At 35.1% G+C, this 19,215-nt stretch overlaps 2 protein-coding genes across 3 annotated transcripts; both read left to right on the top strand.

Moving 5' to 3' along the window:
- Positions 1-519: 519 nt before the first annotated feature.
- On the top strand, positions 520-2,145 carry LOC18992301 (splicing factor U2af small subunit A). The gene is made up of 2 exons (XM_006415681.2): positions 520-698; positions 1,172-2,145. The coding sequence occupies exon 2, from the start codon at positions 1,187-1,189 to the stop codon at positions 2,111-2,113; it is 927 nt and encodes a 308-aa protein (XP_006415744.1). The 5' UTR covers positions 520-698; positions 1,172-1,186; the 3' UTR covers positions 2,114-2,145.
- Positions 2,146-10,033: 7,888 nt separating this feature from the next.
- Positions 10,034-14,982, top strand: LOC18992300 (transcription factor bHLH110). Of its 2 annotated transcripts, XM_024152840.1 has the most exons (8): positions 10,034-10,146; positions 10,491-10,530; positions 10,908-11,631; positions 12,637-12,768; positions 13,156-13,221; positions 13,741-13,806; positions 14,375-14,434; positions 14,539-14,982. In XM_024152840.1, the coding sequence occupies exons 3-8, from the start codon at positions 10,945-10,947 to the stop codon at positions 14,710-14,712; spliced, it is 1,185 nt and encodes a 394-aa protein (XP_024008608.1). In that variant the 5' UTR covers positions 10,034-10,146; positions 10,491-10,530; positions 10,908-10,944; the 3' UTR covers positions 14,713-14,982. The 2 variants fall into 2 exon arrangements, with proteins under 2 accessions (XP_024008608.1, XP_006415743.1); XM_006415680.2 differs by having other exon boundaries at positions 10,066-10,530.
- The last annotated feature ends 4,233 nt before the right edge of the window (positions 14,983-19,215 follow it).

Genomic DNA, 19,215 nt, shown 5'->3' with positions numbered 1-19,215 from the left:
ATGTAACTCAAGAACTCGCTACATAAATCATACGTACACTTTTCTCTTGGCAAGAGTAGAAATCACCAAACAAAATCTCCATACTTTAATATTCAGCCTTTTTTATATGAATTCGTAGAATATATAAACATTCCTAGAAAAAAAATCTTATATTTTTGGTTTTTGGAGGTGACATGTGAACATAGGATTGACAAATTGCCTGATGGAGTTTAAATTCCAGCTGATGAAGACTAGGAATAGACGAGGATTGCCTCCTGATAATTTGATATATTTATCATGAATACTACTAATAGGTAAGTTTTAACTTCCAATGTCACAATAACTTATGTATTTTTGGTTTGGAACTTTGGATTTCTAAACTTTTTTTAATTAATTTACAAATCGCGTAAACCGGTCAATTACGTTTATAATCAAAACCACATTGTTCGCCTATTAGCTATTGCGCGTTGAACATTTTAGACAAAACCCGATTCTGGTTTCCATTTTCATTTTTTTTTTAAAATCTAATAAATATACATATCAGAAATTAGTCTCTCTCCTCTCTCTCTCTCTCTCTCTCTCTCTCCCCAACTCGCGAACAAAGCAAACCCTAGATCATCAATCCGACGGAGACGGCAGCTCCTCGTCGGCAATATCTTCAACCGGCGGCGGCTACTCTCTCACAGATCTCTCAGTCTCATCCATCTCTGTAACATTTTGTACGCCTTCTCCCTCTATCTTCGATTTGGTGATCTAATACGGCTCTATCTCTACGCTCGTCTCTCTGGTTCTCAGCACTATTTTAGAGCGCTGCTTCGTCTCTTTCTTAGTTTTTCCTTTGATTGCGCTTCTCTATTCAGTTTACGACGACTCGCCTGTTTCACGTATCTGATTGTTTGGTTTGTGTGGTTCGTGGTTCTTGTCTCTCTTGTTTCCACTGAATTCAATAGCCGACTAAGATCTATGGGAGTCACCTTCAATAGTTCTTCAATCCCTTCGCTTTCATAACGTTGTCTATACCCTTGTAGAGAAATCTATGGCTTTACAATTAGTGAACTTTCGGATTGATACTAATCTTTTCAAACATCAAATGTTCAATCTCTGTTTTGTGGAGCCTTACATATTCTTTCGTGCTGGTTGATAAACATTTTGCTCAATTACTTTGTGTTGTCCCGTTGGTTTTGCAAATCAGGGTGGGAATCCTGCCATGGCGGAGCATTTGGCTTCAATTTTTGGTACGGAGAAGGACAGAGTGAACTGCCCATTCTACTTCAAGATTGGCGCTTGCCGTCACGGTGACCGGTGCTCTCGTCTCCACAACCGTCCCACCATCTCCCCAACACTCCTCCTCTCCAACATGTACCAAAGGCCTGACATGATAACCCCTGGTGTCGATGCTCAGGGCCAACCTCTCGACCCGCGCAAGATCCAAGAGCATTTTGAGGATTTCTTCGAGGATCTCTTTGAGGAGCTGGGAAAGTTTGGAGAGATAGAAAGCCTCAACATTTGTGACAACCTTGCTGACCACATGATTGGCAATGTATATGTTCAGTTCAAGGAAGAGGATCAGGCTGCAGCTGCTTTGCAGGCTCTGCAAGGTAGGTTCTATTCGGGACGTCCCATCATTGCGGATTTCTCTCCTGTTACGGATTTCCGCGAAGCTACGTGTCGGCAGTATGAAGAAAATAACTGTAACCGTGGTGGGTACTGTAATTTCATGCACGTGAAGCTTGTTTCGAGGGAGCTGAGGAGAAAACTCTTTGGGAGGTATCGGAGGTCATACCGCAGGGGAAGCAGGAGCAGGAGCAGGAGTATAAGCCCCAGGCACAAGAGAGAGCACGACAGGCGTGATCCTTCTCACAGGGAGTTCAGTCACCGGGACAGAGATCGTGAGTTTTACCGTCATGGAAGTGGGAAAAGGAGCAGTGAGAGGTCGGAGAGAGGAGACAGGGAAGGTTCAAGAGGAGACAGGGAAGGTTCAAGAGGAGACAGGGAAGGTTCAAGGAGGAGACATGGGTCCAGCCCTAAACGAGGAGGGAGCCCTGGTGGTGGGAGAGAAGGAAGCGAGGAGAGGAGGGCAAGGATTGAGCAATGGAACAGAGAACGGGAGGAGAAAGAAGCGGGAGGAGCATAAAAAAAAAGGTTGTTTACGAAAATCATGACTGCTTGCAATGTGGCTTCTCGGCGTTTTGCTGATTTGTTTCCGGAAAAAGGATTTTATCATTTGGTGGTTCTAATTTGGGAACTTGAAAATGAGTGGAATCAACTGCTTTAGATTACAAAATGTTGGGGTTACTTTCTTGTAGTTTTTGATTAGGATAAAAACGTTGTTGCGCCTCGACCCCTTGTTATTCATTCTCACCATCACCAGTCACCAGTGTTCCTTAGAACTTTGTACTATCTTCTGTTGGTTTAAAAAGAGTTTAGTTTCCTTTTAAAAGTGTCGTTGGTTCTTCAACTCTTCAATGATTGTGGAGATACGTTACGAGTATGTGTTATGGTGGTACTCTCGTCTTCGGTTGTGATACCAATTCAGGTCAAAGCACCTCGAATCCCAATGAAACACTGGGCCTCTCATTTACATTGAATAAACAGTATATGACATAACTCATCCTATTAATCAGCAGTGTTCCTTTCACGCCCCATAGTGTGGAACATAAATGAGTAAATTATTACCTTAGTAACTCCCGGTACACAAAATAACTTACTCCTTCCTTTCTCTCTGTCTATCGTGAAGCGTCACTGTGGAGTATTCTCATGCTTGTTAGTTATTACCTTTCTGCTTAGAACCTAAACAAAACTTGAGAAACATGTTTAGTCAGCTATTACTGACAACAATATTTTCTCGACATATTTTTCGCCGCATGTTGGCATGTTTGATTTCTTTGTACCTCATCAAATGGTTTATAAATTTGCGACAAATTTGCTACTATGAATCTTTCGAAATTTCCTTGGTTAGAAGGAAATATATAAGTTTATATATTCAAGAACGACTATATAATTACAAATAAAATACTCGTACAGATTTATCATATTCTTTTGTACGTCTAAAATTCACAAAATATCTACTCAATTCAACAGTTATGGTTCATTAATTCATTCACTTAAATATCGCTACCGCCTACCGCCACCATCACCTCCGATGCGGTCTGCCCGTCCGACCTACCAGCAGCCTGATCTCTCCGCCCTCATTGGTGTCATTCACTTTACTTTTTATGTACCAAACAAAAAACATTGTCTTTGTTTATTCTGACTTTTCATTGACTGGAACACATAACATATTGTCTACTGAATTTGATCACATGGATGGATAACCAAATTATTATGTAGATTAGTAGACATATAGATTGACCACGTGCAGAAAGTCTCTGCCGTCTTCGTTAGGTTAGAATATATATATTAGTGATAAACCCATACGATGCTTTTATTAACTTTTCAAGACTTTTCTTACATATCATATACAGAAGTACTTTATCATTTGCCCGTTTCATCCGCTCGTCCTATTGATAATCAAATAAGCGGTTGAATCTCAAACGAGGTTATTAATCAAAGCCATTTAGCGATTAGACAAAAGAAAGAAAGAAAAAAAGGCATTCATTCTTTGATCAACAACAAATAAAAGAAAAGGCATTTTCATAAGACGAGACGCTTTATTTTTGGTTAGAAAACCCAAAAAATAAAAGAAAAAAGAAATAAAAGATGGACAGTCGGACAACGTTATAAAGTCCCATTCCAGAATACAACACATGCGCGTGTATGGTTGCATTTCGGTATCTATGAAATTGAAAAGTAGAATTATAATGAAACTGAAAATTAAATACTCCATATGATATTTATAGTTGTAAAGAAATTTAGGAAAATATAAAGATGATGAAGAGAAGGGATAGCATGGGAAAGTCTGTTAGACTGTGATGCCCTAAATTTGAGAAAGCATATATTCCCCTGCTCTAAAGCCTTTTGTCTTCTTCTTCGACAACTTTGTGATAAATAAAAAATGCTTTACCCTCCTTTTTAAGGACCCTTCTTTTAAGGCCTTTGTTCTATGCTTTTTCTATTTGACCCCCAAAGAAAAGGTTATCTTTTTTTTTTCTAACATAATAATTCATATGATTGACCAACTACGACCATCTTTAATTTCCTTTGAATCTATTTAATCATGAACTATCATCACTGCTTAATTAGCCTTGTATTACGTGCCATTTATATAGATATACCTCCATTACGTTGTGTTAGCATTTGTCATGTTTTTAACATTTTAATTTGAAACCTATCATCATAGAAAAATGCAATTTTGTGTTTTCTGAGTTGTAAAGAACAAAATACATCGCACGACGAAGATTGTAAAGTTATATGGTAAAACTTCGAAATCTTAAACATCCAGAAAGAGTGTATATCAAATCAACGGCCTCAAGGTATTGAGAAACATGGCACCTAAATGGTCTAGACTTTCTTTATAAAATTAATCAAGTAAAAGTATTCTAACTAATTTTGGTATAGAAACTTGATATCTGCACACGAATTGTTTTGTGCCAACCAGTAATAGTAACTGAAAATGTCAATAATGAATCACATTTCTTGAAGAGATTAATGTAATTAATAGGTATAACCAATTAAAATCACTTTAGCAAATATATCTGTCGTATCAATATCTTTGTATAGAAAAAAAAACTGTCTTTGTATATCTATCAAGAGATGTTCAAACATATTGATAGGCAAGATATTAATAATAATCTCTAAATAATCAAAACCCATGCAATTTTTGACTTTCTAATTACTAACTAAGTTCTGAACTAGTACATAAGAGTTATTCATACACTATGTACACATGACTTCACTAGAGAAAGCATATAAATGTTGTATTCTCACATGATGTTCTCCTATGAATTAAACGTTGAAATATAGGAAAATATATGGTTAATGAAAAATGAATAATTAGTAACATTTGTAAATATTAATATTAGTATACAAACTGTGAGACCCATTTATGACAAGGATCTTTACGGAGTGTTGACCAATTAATATGGCTAATAAAGAAACAGTAAAGTGATGTGTTATGATGCGATGATGGATCCCTGATTGATAATTGATGTAAAACAAATATAGCTCCTACATCATAATACTATACTTTTGATATTAATACATATATTTCTAGCAAAACTTTTAAAAAGGTACACAATTTAATAGATTAACACAAGCTAGCTTTTCAAAATCGAAGGTCAAGTTGGATAATATATGGATGGAGCCCATCATTTCTTAATCTTCTGGTACATATGGTGCATGTATCCAAGTGAATGCTATTTTTAGACTCTTTCTGGTGGAATTGTTCATACATATGTATGTACATGTATAGCTTTATGTATTCATAAATAGGAATATTAGCTATAGCTAGTGATCAAATGAATATTTTTAAAATATGTCATCTGTATTCTAGAGCCTCTAGATGTTAGTATCAGTCTATCTATCGAGTTATCTTCTATATTCAAATTTGATAGAATATGTATATAAGTCGTCAAAAAAAACATGTTAGTTTATATAATTATTATTGCGCAAAAAAGCTCATTAGTGGTATGTTATTTGAGCGGCAAATCTTCTCGAAGGTACAAGTACACACTTAGAAGCCTACTAACACCGTTGTGCTGTTTTCTAATAATTCTTCGACAGTTAGTTTTTCATACCACATGGCTTAATCATAAATTGGAAAGAAAAAAAAATCGGAGCAAATAAAAGAAAACATGAGGTTTGCTTTGCACCAGATCGGAAATAAATTATTCATGATGCAATATGATTTATGAACATTATTCTGGTGGCTGAAAGCAAATTGCAAGTGTTTACAAGGGAATATAATCGGCGTTTTTCATAAGAATTCTATGTTCCCTTGTTGTGGAAAAAATGTGAGATTTTATAGCAAGTAGCTAGTTCAGAGTCGGAAGTAGCTAGTTCCATTGGTTCTTTTTTCTTTTTTTTTTTAGTTGCATTGGTTCGATTCAACTTATCTGGTAGATATACAAATTTCTCGTTCCTTATTCGCCGTAGAGGTCGGGTTGTGCATCTGGAGACGGCGACACATGTTGATCCTGTTGTGCATTTGAAAACTTCCATGTAACACTCTCTTCTTTCTAACGTCAAGCTGTTCTTGTGTAATTTTAAGTATTGATTTCATCTGTGTAAAATCCCAACTTTTATAAAGGTCCAGGATGGATATTTATTACATAAGTAATTATTGTCTTATTACTTAAGTAAGACTTTAGTTTTCAAAAAATTAAAAACATGGATGAATTTTCAAATTATAGAAGTTTTTTAGCTTATCAAACCAACTCTCTCTATTTGAATTACATCTTTAATGAAAACAAAACTACATCTAAAGCTTTACCTGTTTTTGATAAGCAATGTAAAAATTCTTAGTTAAAGTCTTTAAAAGGTTTGAACATATGATATTAAAAACATGAGTATTTCTGAAGTCGCTTTGAAAAAGTAGAGTTGAGTTTATAACCTAAATTTCTATAATCTGCAAATTAAATCGTCTCAGTTAGTATTTCAGGCTCGACCATAATGACTCCAAGGACCATCATATACAAATAGACATCACAATAACTTTTTGTTGACGCAAGTAGATATTGGAATAGCTTAATTGCTTAAGCATTAGAAAAGAAAGACAAAAAAAAAAACTTGTGAGCGTGCAAGTAAATATAAACTAAAGAGAATCAAAGAAACACAAAAAAGTGAAAACAAAGTTTTCCCATACTCGTTCTGATCTCATCACATTCTCCAACGTCCCTTTCTTCTGATGCGAGTCTTGCTGCTCTCTTTTTCATCTGTTTTATCTAGTTTTTCATTTTATTTCATATAATGGAATTAATAAAGTGAACTAATAAACTAACTGATTGATCGATTAAATTAGTTGTTTCCCACACGATGAATTAGTTAATTAATTAAACATTCCTTTTTAGATGCGATCGAATTGGTGACAGCTTTATCAATAGTACAATACTCATATTCTTAACTTATTGGACTTTTGAGTCACTATATAATACATAATTTATTTGTACAAAGAGCTGTTATTGTTAGTATTTGGATCCTGAATCTGATCTTCATTAATAGGATAAAAGGAAAAAAAAACGATTTATAGTGTTTTATTTTCAACGTGAGAGTTACGTTTATTTTACTTTGAGAGTGTTTACAAGTTTTTCTACATTTTATGTTATCTCGCTCACTTATAATGAGACAACAGGGACAGTGATTTCAATATAGAAGAACATAAACTCTAGATAAATAAAGAATATCTTAACGAGCTTCTTTAATAAATACATGTTGCACATTCATCGATCGGGTCACATAGCGGATCCAAGCTTCAACAAACCTCTCTTTTGAAAACATTTAATTCGACAAAAAAAAGGCCAATCTATACACATCATCTTTTCAATCCAATTACAGCCAGTTACTTTGCATGACATCATTCTTGTAACAGCTTGTAAAAATTCGCGGCCTCTTCTAGACTTCTACGCTAATAATAATCGAAAATCACTTTGCCAAATCATCATCTCGTGCATAAATGTCTCGGCCATAAATGGTAATGACTATTGATAGTAAGTTCTTAATATGTACATGCCGATTATATTAAATTTTCAAAACTATATATGTTCCATTCAGAATTCAGATTGGCAAAGCTCCTCCCTATTCTCTTACTCGCATATATGTATATAGAGTTAGTTTCTCTTTTGAGAAGGTGGGGCCACTCACAACATCATAACATGGCCCATTTTCGTTTGGAACCAATCATAACAAAACACATTGCACGTACGACACAGTTCATAGAACTACAATGTTGCAATTTAATCGGTTGTAAACATTTATTTGAGTTTTTTTTTTTTGTATTGAGTCAATGTTTTGAGAGTCTTTTAGTTATATATCGGGTCTTTACAAATTTTAGGTTGTTGTGAAGGAAAGCAAATTATTTGGATTGGAGAAGGACAATTGGAAATGCATGATCGAACATAAGCATTATAAATTTGACATTCTTTGAAAGGCATCAAACTGAACTTTGAATACAAGAAGTTAGCCACTTGAGACAGCTTTTTGTTTGAATTTTGAAGCATTTTGGACCAACCGCTGAAATTTTTTTGCCAATTCGGATGAAGAAAGGTCAATCTGACGAAACAAATGAACAATAGACGAATAGACATAAAATGTTTCTCAAAAGACCAGTCCGATCGATCTAGAAGTAGGAATGGCGACTTCTGATATTTGTAACACCATAAGGCCCGTGTATAGTGACGGTGCCAGAAATTTTTTTGATTGGGGCAAATAGGAATATATATGATCTTAGAAATGAGGAATTGATATTAAACTTTAATAAATTACACCAATTTTTTAAAATCATTGGAGACGAATGATCCTATCTCACAATATGTGGCTCTGCCACTGCGTGTGTGGTCATATATTCCGTCCGTCCGTCGACTTCTCGACCTTCGTAATGTTTCACTCGGTGCTCCGGTTGAAACATTATGACGAGATTTACTGAACTTTTGGAGGACTTGACGTCATCATGACAGTGAGTGATGACTGATTTTATGTTATGTAAGTCCTTTGTAAATTTAATTTGGGTTTTTGTTTTTTTTTTCGTACTTGAGCACCTTAGTGGTGGTTCCTGCTACTACAATTAATTATTCCACTTGAAAATAAAAATAAAAAGTAAAAAAGCCTTGGAGATCATCATTTCCATCTCTGGTAGCACAAACTGAGTTTCGTTGTTGCCTACTTGCCTTGTTGGCTTTATAACTGAGTTGCAACCAGAATACACAAACTTTGTTACTAAATTACAGTATATGATTATATTTTAAGTTTTGCGGCCAATTTTCAATTATCAACAAGTTTAATCTATATGCCGTACGTGTCTTTATTTGGTCGAACTTTTTAGTCACAAATCATATCACTACAAATAAACAAAAAATGCAAAAGGAAAGAGAATATCAGCAATGGATTTTTTATTTATTATCGCTAATTAACGATGGAATTGCAAAAGAGTTGCATTAAAATGTAAATACGTTTCTAAATCTTTGTTAATTAGCATCAACATCAACAGTCGATAAATCGTTTCTATTTTGCTTTTGGCATTTTTTTACGAAAATCAACAAATCCAAAAAACTATAATTTTTTCGATGTTCTAAAATGTCCAATCCAAATTACAACTACATCCCCGTGCTTCCCCTCCCTAAACCATTATTACATCTAGTCTTGGCTTTACTGAGGTTGGAATAACGAAATTGGATTTATGGATACGTATTTGCATTTAACGCATGTGAAATGCACAATGTTAAGTTAGAACTCTAACTTAAATTAAAGAGTGGGTTTGGGCTCAACATAACTTGATCCACATGATTTCCGTTATCTTAAGTACATATACACATGTACTCATCCCAAACATAAAACTAATTCTATTACAAACGCAATGTGCTTATCGATCACAATACATATATTATATATACAAAGTATATTTATATATATTCCTTTAACACATACGCATGTTACTGATAACAAACATGAATTTAAATTACAAAAAGCAATATGTATACACATACGTACGTTATATATGCATGTACAATATACATATAACTTTTCGTAATTTAAATTCATGTTTACTGATGTATAAGGAGAGAGAGATAAATAAGGAAATTAAAGGGTGATATTGAGAGTAGACAGAGATGGATGGATGTCATCATTTCTCGTCTGAGACAACTGTTGCAAAGCCTTGGGATCGAAGGCAGGAGCTTGGGACACTAATCATGGCTTTCAGGAACTATAATCATCTCCCTCTAATTGCAGAGAGAGAAAGAGCCAAAAAGCTACAATAGATTAATTATACAATATTATATATATATATATATATATATCTATTTATTTATTTGCATATACCGTAAAATAAAAAAGTAGGTCATATACTCTAGAAAGAGAGTCCATGAGTGAGAGAATATCACATACATATACACATCTATATATACATATATGTTATTAATATAATTTTTTGTTCTTGTATTATTGAATGATTCTTCCCCTCCTTTCTTTTGAAGGTTTTATTGCTTTTCAGAATATAGGTACTTCAAATAGAAGAGAGAGAGAGCGAGAGCGAGAGAGAGAGAGAGAAAATATGTGTCAAGCTCCAAAAAAGCTAAGGTAATGTTATGTGATGTGCTTTTGAAAGGAATAGAGAGCTTCAAGAGGGCACACATATACAGCAACAATTTTAATTAATTACTTCATCTTATTATAAATACCTTGGGATTTTCAAGAGAAACTCTTCAAAAAATCATCTTTTCTTTTTCATCTTTAATTCTTTTCACACAAACATATATATAGATATCCCCAGATACAGAAAACAGGTATATTAAGTATATATAACATCATACATATGGACTCTGCTAATATGCATCAGCTTCGTCAAGATCAGTTACAACTTGTGGGGTCTTCTTCTTCTTCTTCCTCCTTAGATAATAATTCTGACCCTTCTTGCTATGTAGCTTCCTCTGCCCATCAATGGAACCCAGGAGGTATTTCATTGTAAGTCACACTCTCTGTCCTCTAGCATCATATGTATATATATTGTTTCGCACATAGTGATCATATATATCTATTTAACACGTGTATCTCCAGTTATTTTGGTGTTTTGAATATTCCTGGTATCAATATGTCATGAAGAATTTGGAATCTTTTTTTTTCTTCTTTTCTTGTTTGAGAAAGATAAGTTAGTGAGGAAGAAAACAAGATAGAATTTAAGTGGCTGATAAAATAATAATTTTCTATTATTCATCCACTTTATAAAACAAACAATTATATATATATAGATAGATATGTCTAGTATCTAGTACTCATATATGGTACTCTGAATTTTACATTGATGCAAAATGAAGAAAAAAATCTGTGTGGTTTTGTGGCAGGAATAGTGAGAGATTGAGTCAAAAATATAACATTGAGATGTTAAACAGAAGAGATCATAACAACAGCAACAACAACAACACAAGTGAATGTATGAGTCTCTCTAACATCCACAATCACTCCTTGATCCAACAACAAGACTTTCCTTTACAATGGCCTCATGACCAATCTTCTTATCATCATCATGAAGGGCTTCACAAGATCAAAGAAGAGCTTTCCTCATCAACTACCTCAGACCATCAAGAAGGCTTGCCTAAGTTCACAGACATGTTAAACAGTCCAGTGATCACAAACTATTTGAAAATCAATGAACACAAGGACTACACAGAAAAGCTTCTTCTCAATACTATATCTTCTGGGTTCCCCATCAATGGAGATTATACCAGCAGCCTCCCCTCTTCGTCTTCCTCATCTTCTTCTTCTTTGCCTGCGTCTCAGTCTCATAGAGGCAGTTTCAGTCAGATTTACCCAAGCGTGAACATATCGAGCTTGAGCGAGTCACGGGGGATGAGCATGGACATGAGCAACATCCCAAGACCATTTGATATGAACATGCAAGTTTTAGATGGAAGGTTGCTTGAAGGGAATGTCTTAGTTCCTCCTTTAAATTCTCAAGAGATTAGTAATTTTGGGATGAGTAGAGGAAGCTTTTCTCCTTTTGGCCTCCCTTTTCATCATCATCTGCAGCAAACACTTCACCACCCTTCTTCTTCCCCTACTCATCAAGTGAGTTTATTTTATTTAAATCATTACTTTCTATTTCATTCATCTTTTTGCTTTTTTATTTTATAAATGTGAATCATGGCTTCGAAGGATTAGTACGACGGTGAATCTCGTGAAGTTAGTGCATCTGAAAGCATTACGTTTAGGGCTCTATATCTACCATAATATATATATATATATATATATATATATATATATATACATAAAATCTTGGGTTCGCCCTCATTTCTGAATTATGAATGTAGTAAATTATTAATTAGTATTATACTACGGCATGGTAACCTTTCAGCTTTATTCACATAATTTTATGTCAGTCATAAAAGAGTGTCTAAAAGCTTAGCTAGGCTTCTGTATATGTATTCATTTTTGTTTATGCATCAACGTAATAACTTTCATTATTATTCGCAGAACCTTTTATTCAACACTTCAAATAATGAAAGATATGAATAGGTTTTATAAACCTTATGTTAAACTTTTAACATGAAGTTTGGCTGGCTAGATTAATCAGATTAGTGTAACGTGCGAGACCTTTGTACCATATTGGAGCTTTGTAATAAAGCTTTGAAAGAAAAAAAAATATTGAATAATATATACACACGTAAGAAAAATAGAATAGTAATATATATATATATAGAATAGTAATATATATATATATATATACGTAAAAACTTTTCATCTTCTTTTGATTCATCTTTTTCTTTGATGTTGTGGTTCTTGATTGGAGGGCCAAAGCTTGAGCTATAAAACCTTTTAACATAATTCGTAAGCAGCTCTCTTTAAGCTGAAACATCAACCTTTGTTCTCTCTTTTCTTTTCCTTTCTCTTTATTCCTTACTTTGTTTTATTGTCTTTTTATGAATCTCTTTTCTTGGCATATTTTCTCTCATTGTCGGGGGTATTATTACGTACTACTATCTCTCTTTATACGAATAGCCATTATGAAGAATGATATTATCTATCCATCTATAGATAATATGATTACTAAAGGGTTTTTGATTTGTGTTGAAGACGGAAATGTTCAGCAATGAACCTCAAGCAAGTGAAGGGAAGAGGCAAAACTTCTTGATGGCAACAAAGGCAGGAGAAAATGCTTCCAAGAAACCGCGCGTGGAATCACGCTCCTCTTGCCCACCCTTCAAGGTTACTACTTTTTGTTTCATTAAGTACTTGCCACTTAAATTATTAATCGTTTTCTTTTTTTTTCTTGAAGAAAGAACAGAAAGCCTGGATAAATATCAGTTGTTAGTTGTCAAAAAAAAAAATATATATATATATATCAGTTATTAAAAATTTTTTTTTTTAAAAAAAAGTAAAGTGTCTGATGGAGAACATTTATATAAAATGTAACATTTCTACTGTTAATTCAGTATACGGAGATAATCCGTTCAGTATAAACAATAAGACATTTTAAATTAAAACGAAAGTGGAACTTGAGATTGATCATTGTTCATTCTAGTGATCATTGTTCATTCTAGTGATCATTGTTCATTCTAGTGATCATTATATGTTGGGCAATTGAAATAATAGGTGAGGAAAGAGAAGTTAGGAGACAGAATAGCAGCTCTGCAGCAGTTGGTTTCACCCTTTGGGAAGGTAATTAGCAACAGTTAATTCCAGCCAAATTTATTCCACACTTAATGGTATTCATTAATCCTTAGATAATTAGTATATTTCATCTTTTTGTCAACGTATATTTGATCTAAGCAGGTATAATCGTTTATAGCTCTAGCAAAAAAAAAAGAGAAACAATTGAATTAGTCAAACTTTAAAATCTTTCAAGACAACACATAGTAAGAGGATAAAACCCATGAGTTTTTAAGTCTTAGTTTTTTCGTTGCAGTATATGGTAGCCAGAAAAATTTGGATCTTTGATTCATAACCTTTAAAAATGTGTGAGACCAGTCACTAATAGATATAGATCATCGAAGTATAATCATAATAGGATACTTATATGAAAAATAAATTTTATTACAATAAAAGAAGTTATTTTTGTACCACTTAAAAGATAAGTATTGAATCTCAAGAATTTTGCAAGGTAGATAAAGTTGTTTTCGTACTTATAATGTAGATGATAAATTAATTAGCTGAGCTGATTAAAAGGCTTAAGTGCAGACAGATACAGCATCTGTATTAATGGAGGCAATTGGATACATCAATTTTCTACAGAACCAGATTGAGGTAATTAACTTCAATGCATGCGTGTCATACACATTCATATACATCTCTACATATTTTATAATACATAAAACATAGATACTCCATGTTACTTCCATACCTCTATATATATATATATGCAATATATTAAATTTCGTGTTACTACCAGACATTCTTCTTGATCATCGTCCCGTTTGTCAATTATTTTCAACTTTTTATAACAATTAGTATATTCTCTATTAAGAAAATCTAACACATACTGAATAAAGATTAGGAAGTATGGGCGAGCTACACATATAATTATATTCGAAAACTAATTTTTTAGTTCCATAGGCTTTTAGCTTGCCTTTAAAGCAAGAGATTAGTTAGAGTTTGTCTTTTATCTTATCATATCCTCTTTGGCGCACTCCGTAGTAAGTACCTTTCTCCGTTTCTTTATCTTAATTTTAATGGATAATTGGATAAATGTTAATATATATAAGCTGATGTTCGTGGTCATCATTTTATAATCTTAAAGATATATATAGAAAAAAAGTAGTAAAGTTGTTATAGCTCAAATGATGATTTTTTTTTCTGGTTTTTAAATGGGCAGACTCTAAGCGTTCCCTACATGAGAGCATCTAGGAATCGACCAGGAAAAGCCTCCCAACTGGTATATTTGGAGAGCCTATGATACATTACTAGTTTACAAAGAAAATAAGAACACTCTGATTACATTCTTAAGTCCATAAATTTATTTATTTGTTAATTAATTAGGGCTCACTACCACAAGAAGGGGATGAGGAAGAGACGAGGGATCTAAGAAGCCGTGGGCTATGTCTCGTGCCATTATCATGCATGACTTATGTTACCGGAGATGGTGGAGATGGAGGATGCGGTGTTGGTAATGGCTTTTGGCCAACGCCACCTGGTTTTGGTGGCGGAACTTAGCCGTGTCTACCTAACAAACCGTAGGACTATTGAGTATATTTACCGGATTTGGAGGTAGACAAGGGGAAGAAACTAATGTTGAAGGTGGATAATTAGTTTTTTAATCTCATTTGGTTTTGGTTTATTTGAAAGCTTCCGTTTTGATAGTGGAGCAAAGTTGGTCGTCCTGATTAAAAAGTAAGATGTAATTCCAGGATAGACCAGCTTTGATCCATTTATGATTAGTAATGAGATTTGATAATATGTTTTTACTTACATAAAGGGTCTTGAAGAGGCTAAATAATATATCAAATAGCTTTGGATTATTTTGTTCATATATCTCTTGTTATCACTAACCAACGCTGTGTAACTAAAAAAAAAACTAACAAAAGACTGAAGTATGTACATACTAGTATACTGCATACATATGTAACTGAATATTTTCGCTAAGCGATATACTTCTAGTAATGATTTCACAAAAACTACTTCTACAAATGTGTCTGAAGAGACCAAAACAAAAGAAGCAAGTTTATTTTATCTGTTATAGTCACCGGCCGACTCTCGTGAACAAATGTTAGAGAATAAAGAAAGGCACCGACTCTAGTTGTCTAAAAAAGCCTAGATATTTAATTTTCTTCTTGTGATCGACAAAAAATATTAAATGATTTAATTGAAAAACATAGAAAAGAAAAAAATGGCTTGAACTATACCCAAAAAAAAAAGTTCTACGACTTATTCCGTTGGTTTTTAGGTTTTCCGGTGAAAACTAACCTAGATATATCATTTAAACGTTTCTGTCAATTTTAACAATATTTAGACATGTGAATTTGAAGATGACTATACGCAAACTAGTTATTTTAAGAATCTGTACTCGTTTGATTTATGTTTTTTTGTGGTCTCCTAATATGTAAACACAGCTTACGACTTACACGGCCGGGTCGATCATGCAGACATGGATAAGTCTAGTTGGCATAGTGCGTTATCTTCTCTAAGGTAGTCTTACACTACCAAAGGTAAAGGAGAGTTACCTTAACCAGGTCTTGATCAGGGGATATTTCGTTTTTGGCGTTAAGCAGGTTTGACATCTCTTGAAGCTATATTGGTCACTCATCGGCATGCGTCCTTCGTATCAGATTACATTGCGATATAAATAGGCGTTTAGGAATCTTCGGCATTATGATAAGCCCTTCAATGTATACTCAAGACGAGAGAAGACAGTGAAGGAGTGAAGAGGTAAATAGAAGCAGCGCGTGGAGCACGTGCGTGAAGAAGGAGAGCAATTAAAGTAGTATAAATAGAGAAAATATTGTATGAGTAGAGGTATCGTATTTTGTATGTAGAAGAGCGTTATGAGCTTTGTATTCTGTTACGTACGTTATGAGTGCGTAACTGATACAGTTACATATACGAGAGGAAAGATATTTCAGTATTGAACAATTATCCAGAGAAAGAGAGATTATCGATAGAATTACATCAAAGTTCTATCAAATTGGTGCGTCGTGACGAGATCGATCCTACGAAAAAGATGGAGTTCGAATCGGAACATGGTAGCGATGATGGCGATAGAGGAGTATCGGCGATGAAATCGGAGCTGGAGTTTCTTCACGGAGGATTTAAGCGTCTGTGTTCATCGAAAGCTGAAACCGAAGCGAGAATCGAGGAAATGGATAATAAGCTCAATTCCATATTATCGGCGATACAACAACAATCGAAGCTTCCACCAGCAGCGAATGGTGGTGTTCGACCGGTGGAAATTCCTGGATCTTCCCAAAATCCGTATCAGGTACCAAATTTTTCTCCTGGAATGAACCGGAATGACAATCCGTTAGGTTATCGGCCTGGTTATTCAGATCTAGCAAATCGAGATAGTATGTTACGCAAAATCGAAATGCCAGTCTTCGATGGTTCATCTCCGTATGTTTGGTTTGCGGATGTTGAAAGTTTCTTTGAGATTGCTCGTTATGATGATGAAGCAAAATTGGATCTGATTGCACTCTCTTTAACGGGAAGAGTTCGGAAATGGTTTATGTGGGCGAGACAGAGACAAGGATTCAGGGATTGGCGTGATTTTAAGGGAAAATTACTGGTGAGATTTGCTAGGATGAACCAGGCAAGCGGTTATACTCGATCAAGCAGACTGGGTCAATTCGCGACTATATATCAGAATTTGAGGATCTGTCAACACAAGTGACAGGGGTTGATGACAAAGGGTTAGAAGACATTTTCTATAATGGCCTATCTCCTGAAATGAAAGAAGTGATCAAAATGAAGGAACCAAAAGGCTTAGCAAATCACATTGCAGCTGTATTGAAGATGGAGAGTAGTACATTTTGCAAAGTGGTGAGTGAAGCTTCAAAGAAAGAGAATGAAAGAAAACGTTACTCAGGGTCGTATACACGAAACACCACATCATATGGAACATCAAGGCCACAGTATACTCATACGTTCAAGCCAAAGGCCCTAACAATTGAGAATACGGAAAACAAAGAAGGAAATCAGTTGATAAAGCAAACATTACGACCCAGACAGAAATTTACGGATGCAGAACTGGACCTTAAACGAAGCTTGGGATTATGTTTTAAGTGTGATGCGAAGTGGTTTAAAGGTCATGATAAAGTTTGTCAGAAGAAGGATCTACAAGTGTTAACAGTTTTAAACGGGTTCGAAGTAGAAGTATTGGATGAGAATATGTTTGAGCTGAGTGACGATGAAGAGAAATGCGAAGGTGAGCTTAAGCAACTGTCGTTCAATGCCTTCTTGGGAATTGAATCTCCTAAAACGACGAAGGTACATGGAATGATTGGGAACTCGGCGGTGGTGGTGATGTTAGATAGCGGAGCTTCTCATAATTTCATCACACCATTGACAGTTGCTAAAGCAAAGCTGAAACTAACAGACAGTCCTACTTTGGATATTTTGTTGGGGAATGGACTACAAGTGAAAGGTATGGGCGTTTGCAAAGCAATACCATTCACTATGTCAAGTCTCGAGTTTACAACAGACTTTATCTCTCTGGAGTTGGGTAATGTGGATGTTATATTGGGAGTTCAATGGTTGGAAACCCTAGGGACCTGCCAAGTTGATTGGAGAAAACAAGAATTTTCTTTCAAATACAAAGGAGAAAGGGTCACTTTATACGGAGACACCAACTTACACACAAAAAAACTATCCTTGCGAACGTTGGACAACAAAAGAACAGTGAAATCCAAAGGTGTAATGCTGGAGTTTGGAGGTAAACAAGTCTCAGAATCCAAAGAAAAGGTGATTCCTACGGTGATTACAGAACTGTTGCAAGAGTTTGAGGAGGTCTTTGCAATACCTACGGGATTACCACCTATCAGAGGACGAGAGCACATCATTACACTACATAATGGACTAGGACCGATCAATGTCCGACCATATAGATATCCGCAGATGCATAAGGAAGTCATGGAAAGGATGGTTCGCGAAGTGCTCGATGCTGGAACTATAAGGCAGAGTGTAAGTCCTTACTCTAGTCCAGTATTGTTAGTCAAAAAGAAAGATGCGAGTTGGAGATTCTGTGTTGACTATAGAGCATTAAACCGAGCTACCATTTCTGACAAATTTCCTATTCCAATGATCGATGAACTCTTGGATGAATTGCATGGAGCGGAAGTGTTTTCAAAGCTGGATTTAAGATCAGGTTATCACCAGATCCGTATGAAAGAAACAGATATAGAAAAAACAGCTTTCAGAACTCACGATGGTCATTATGAATTCCTGGTCATGCCTTTTGGCCTAACAAATGCACCGGCAACATTCCAATCCCTTATGAATGACCTTTTCAGAGTATTTCTGCATAAATTTGTATCGGTTATTTGCAAATAGAAAGAAGTGTTTGTTTGCCCAAGCTGAAGTGGATTATCTCGGGCGCATAATATCCCAACAAGGAGTGGCAACAGACCCGAGTAAGACAGAGGCGATGCAAAAATGGCCCTCACCACGCACTGTCAAAGAACTCAGAGGTTTTTTGGGGCTCACTGGCTATTATCGTAGGTTTGTCAAAGGATATGGTAACCTTGCTCGACCTTTGACAATCTTATTGAAAAAGGATAATTTTCAATGGTCACCAGAGGCTCAAGTTGCATTTGATGAACTTAAGCAAGCAATGGTAACAGCTCCTGTTTTGGCACTTCCGAATTTCTCTGAGGTTTTTGTGGTCGAAACAGATGTTTCGGGATTCGGGTTAGGTGCCGTCTTGATGCAGAACCAGAAACCTGTTGCATACTTCAGTTGTGGGTTGACACCAAGAGAACAATTGAAGTCAATATATGAGAGAGAGCTAATGGCCATAGTTTTGGCAATACAGAAGTGGAAGCACTACTTACTGGGCCGCAAATTTGTGGTGCATACTGATCAGAAGAGTCTTAAGTTTTTGTTGGAGCAGAGAGAAGTGACATTGGAATACCAGAAATGGCTAACTCGATTATTGGGCTATGACTTTGACATAGTTTATAAACCAGGTATTGAGAATAAAGCGGCTGATGGCTTATCCAGAAGTAT

This window comes from Eutrema salsugineum, unplaced genomic scaffold (genome assembly GCF_000478725.1).
Source record: "Eutrema salsugineum unplaced genomic scaffold, Eutsalg1_0 scaffold_5, whole genome shotgun sequence".
NCBI lineage: Eukaryota > Viridiplantae > Streptophyta > Magnoliopsida > Brassicales > Brassicaceae > Eutrema > Eutrema salsugineum.
This window is presented reverse-complemented; position numbering and strand designations above follow the sequence as displayed.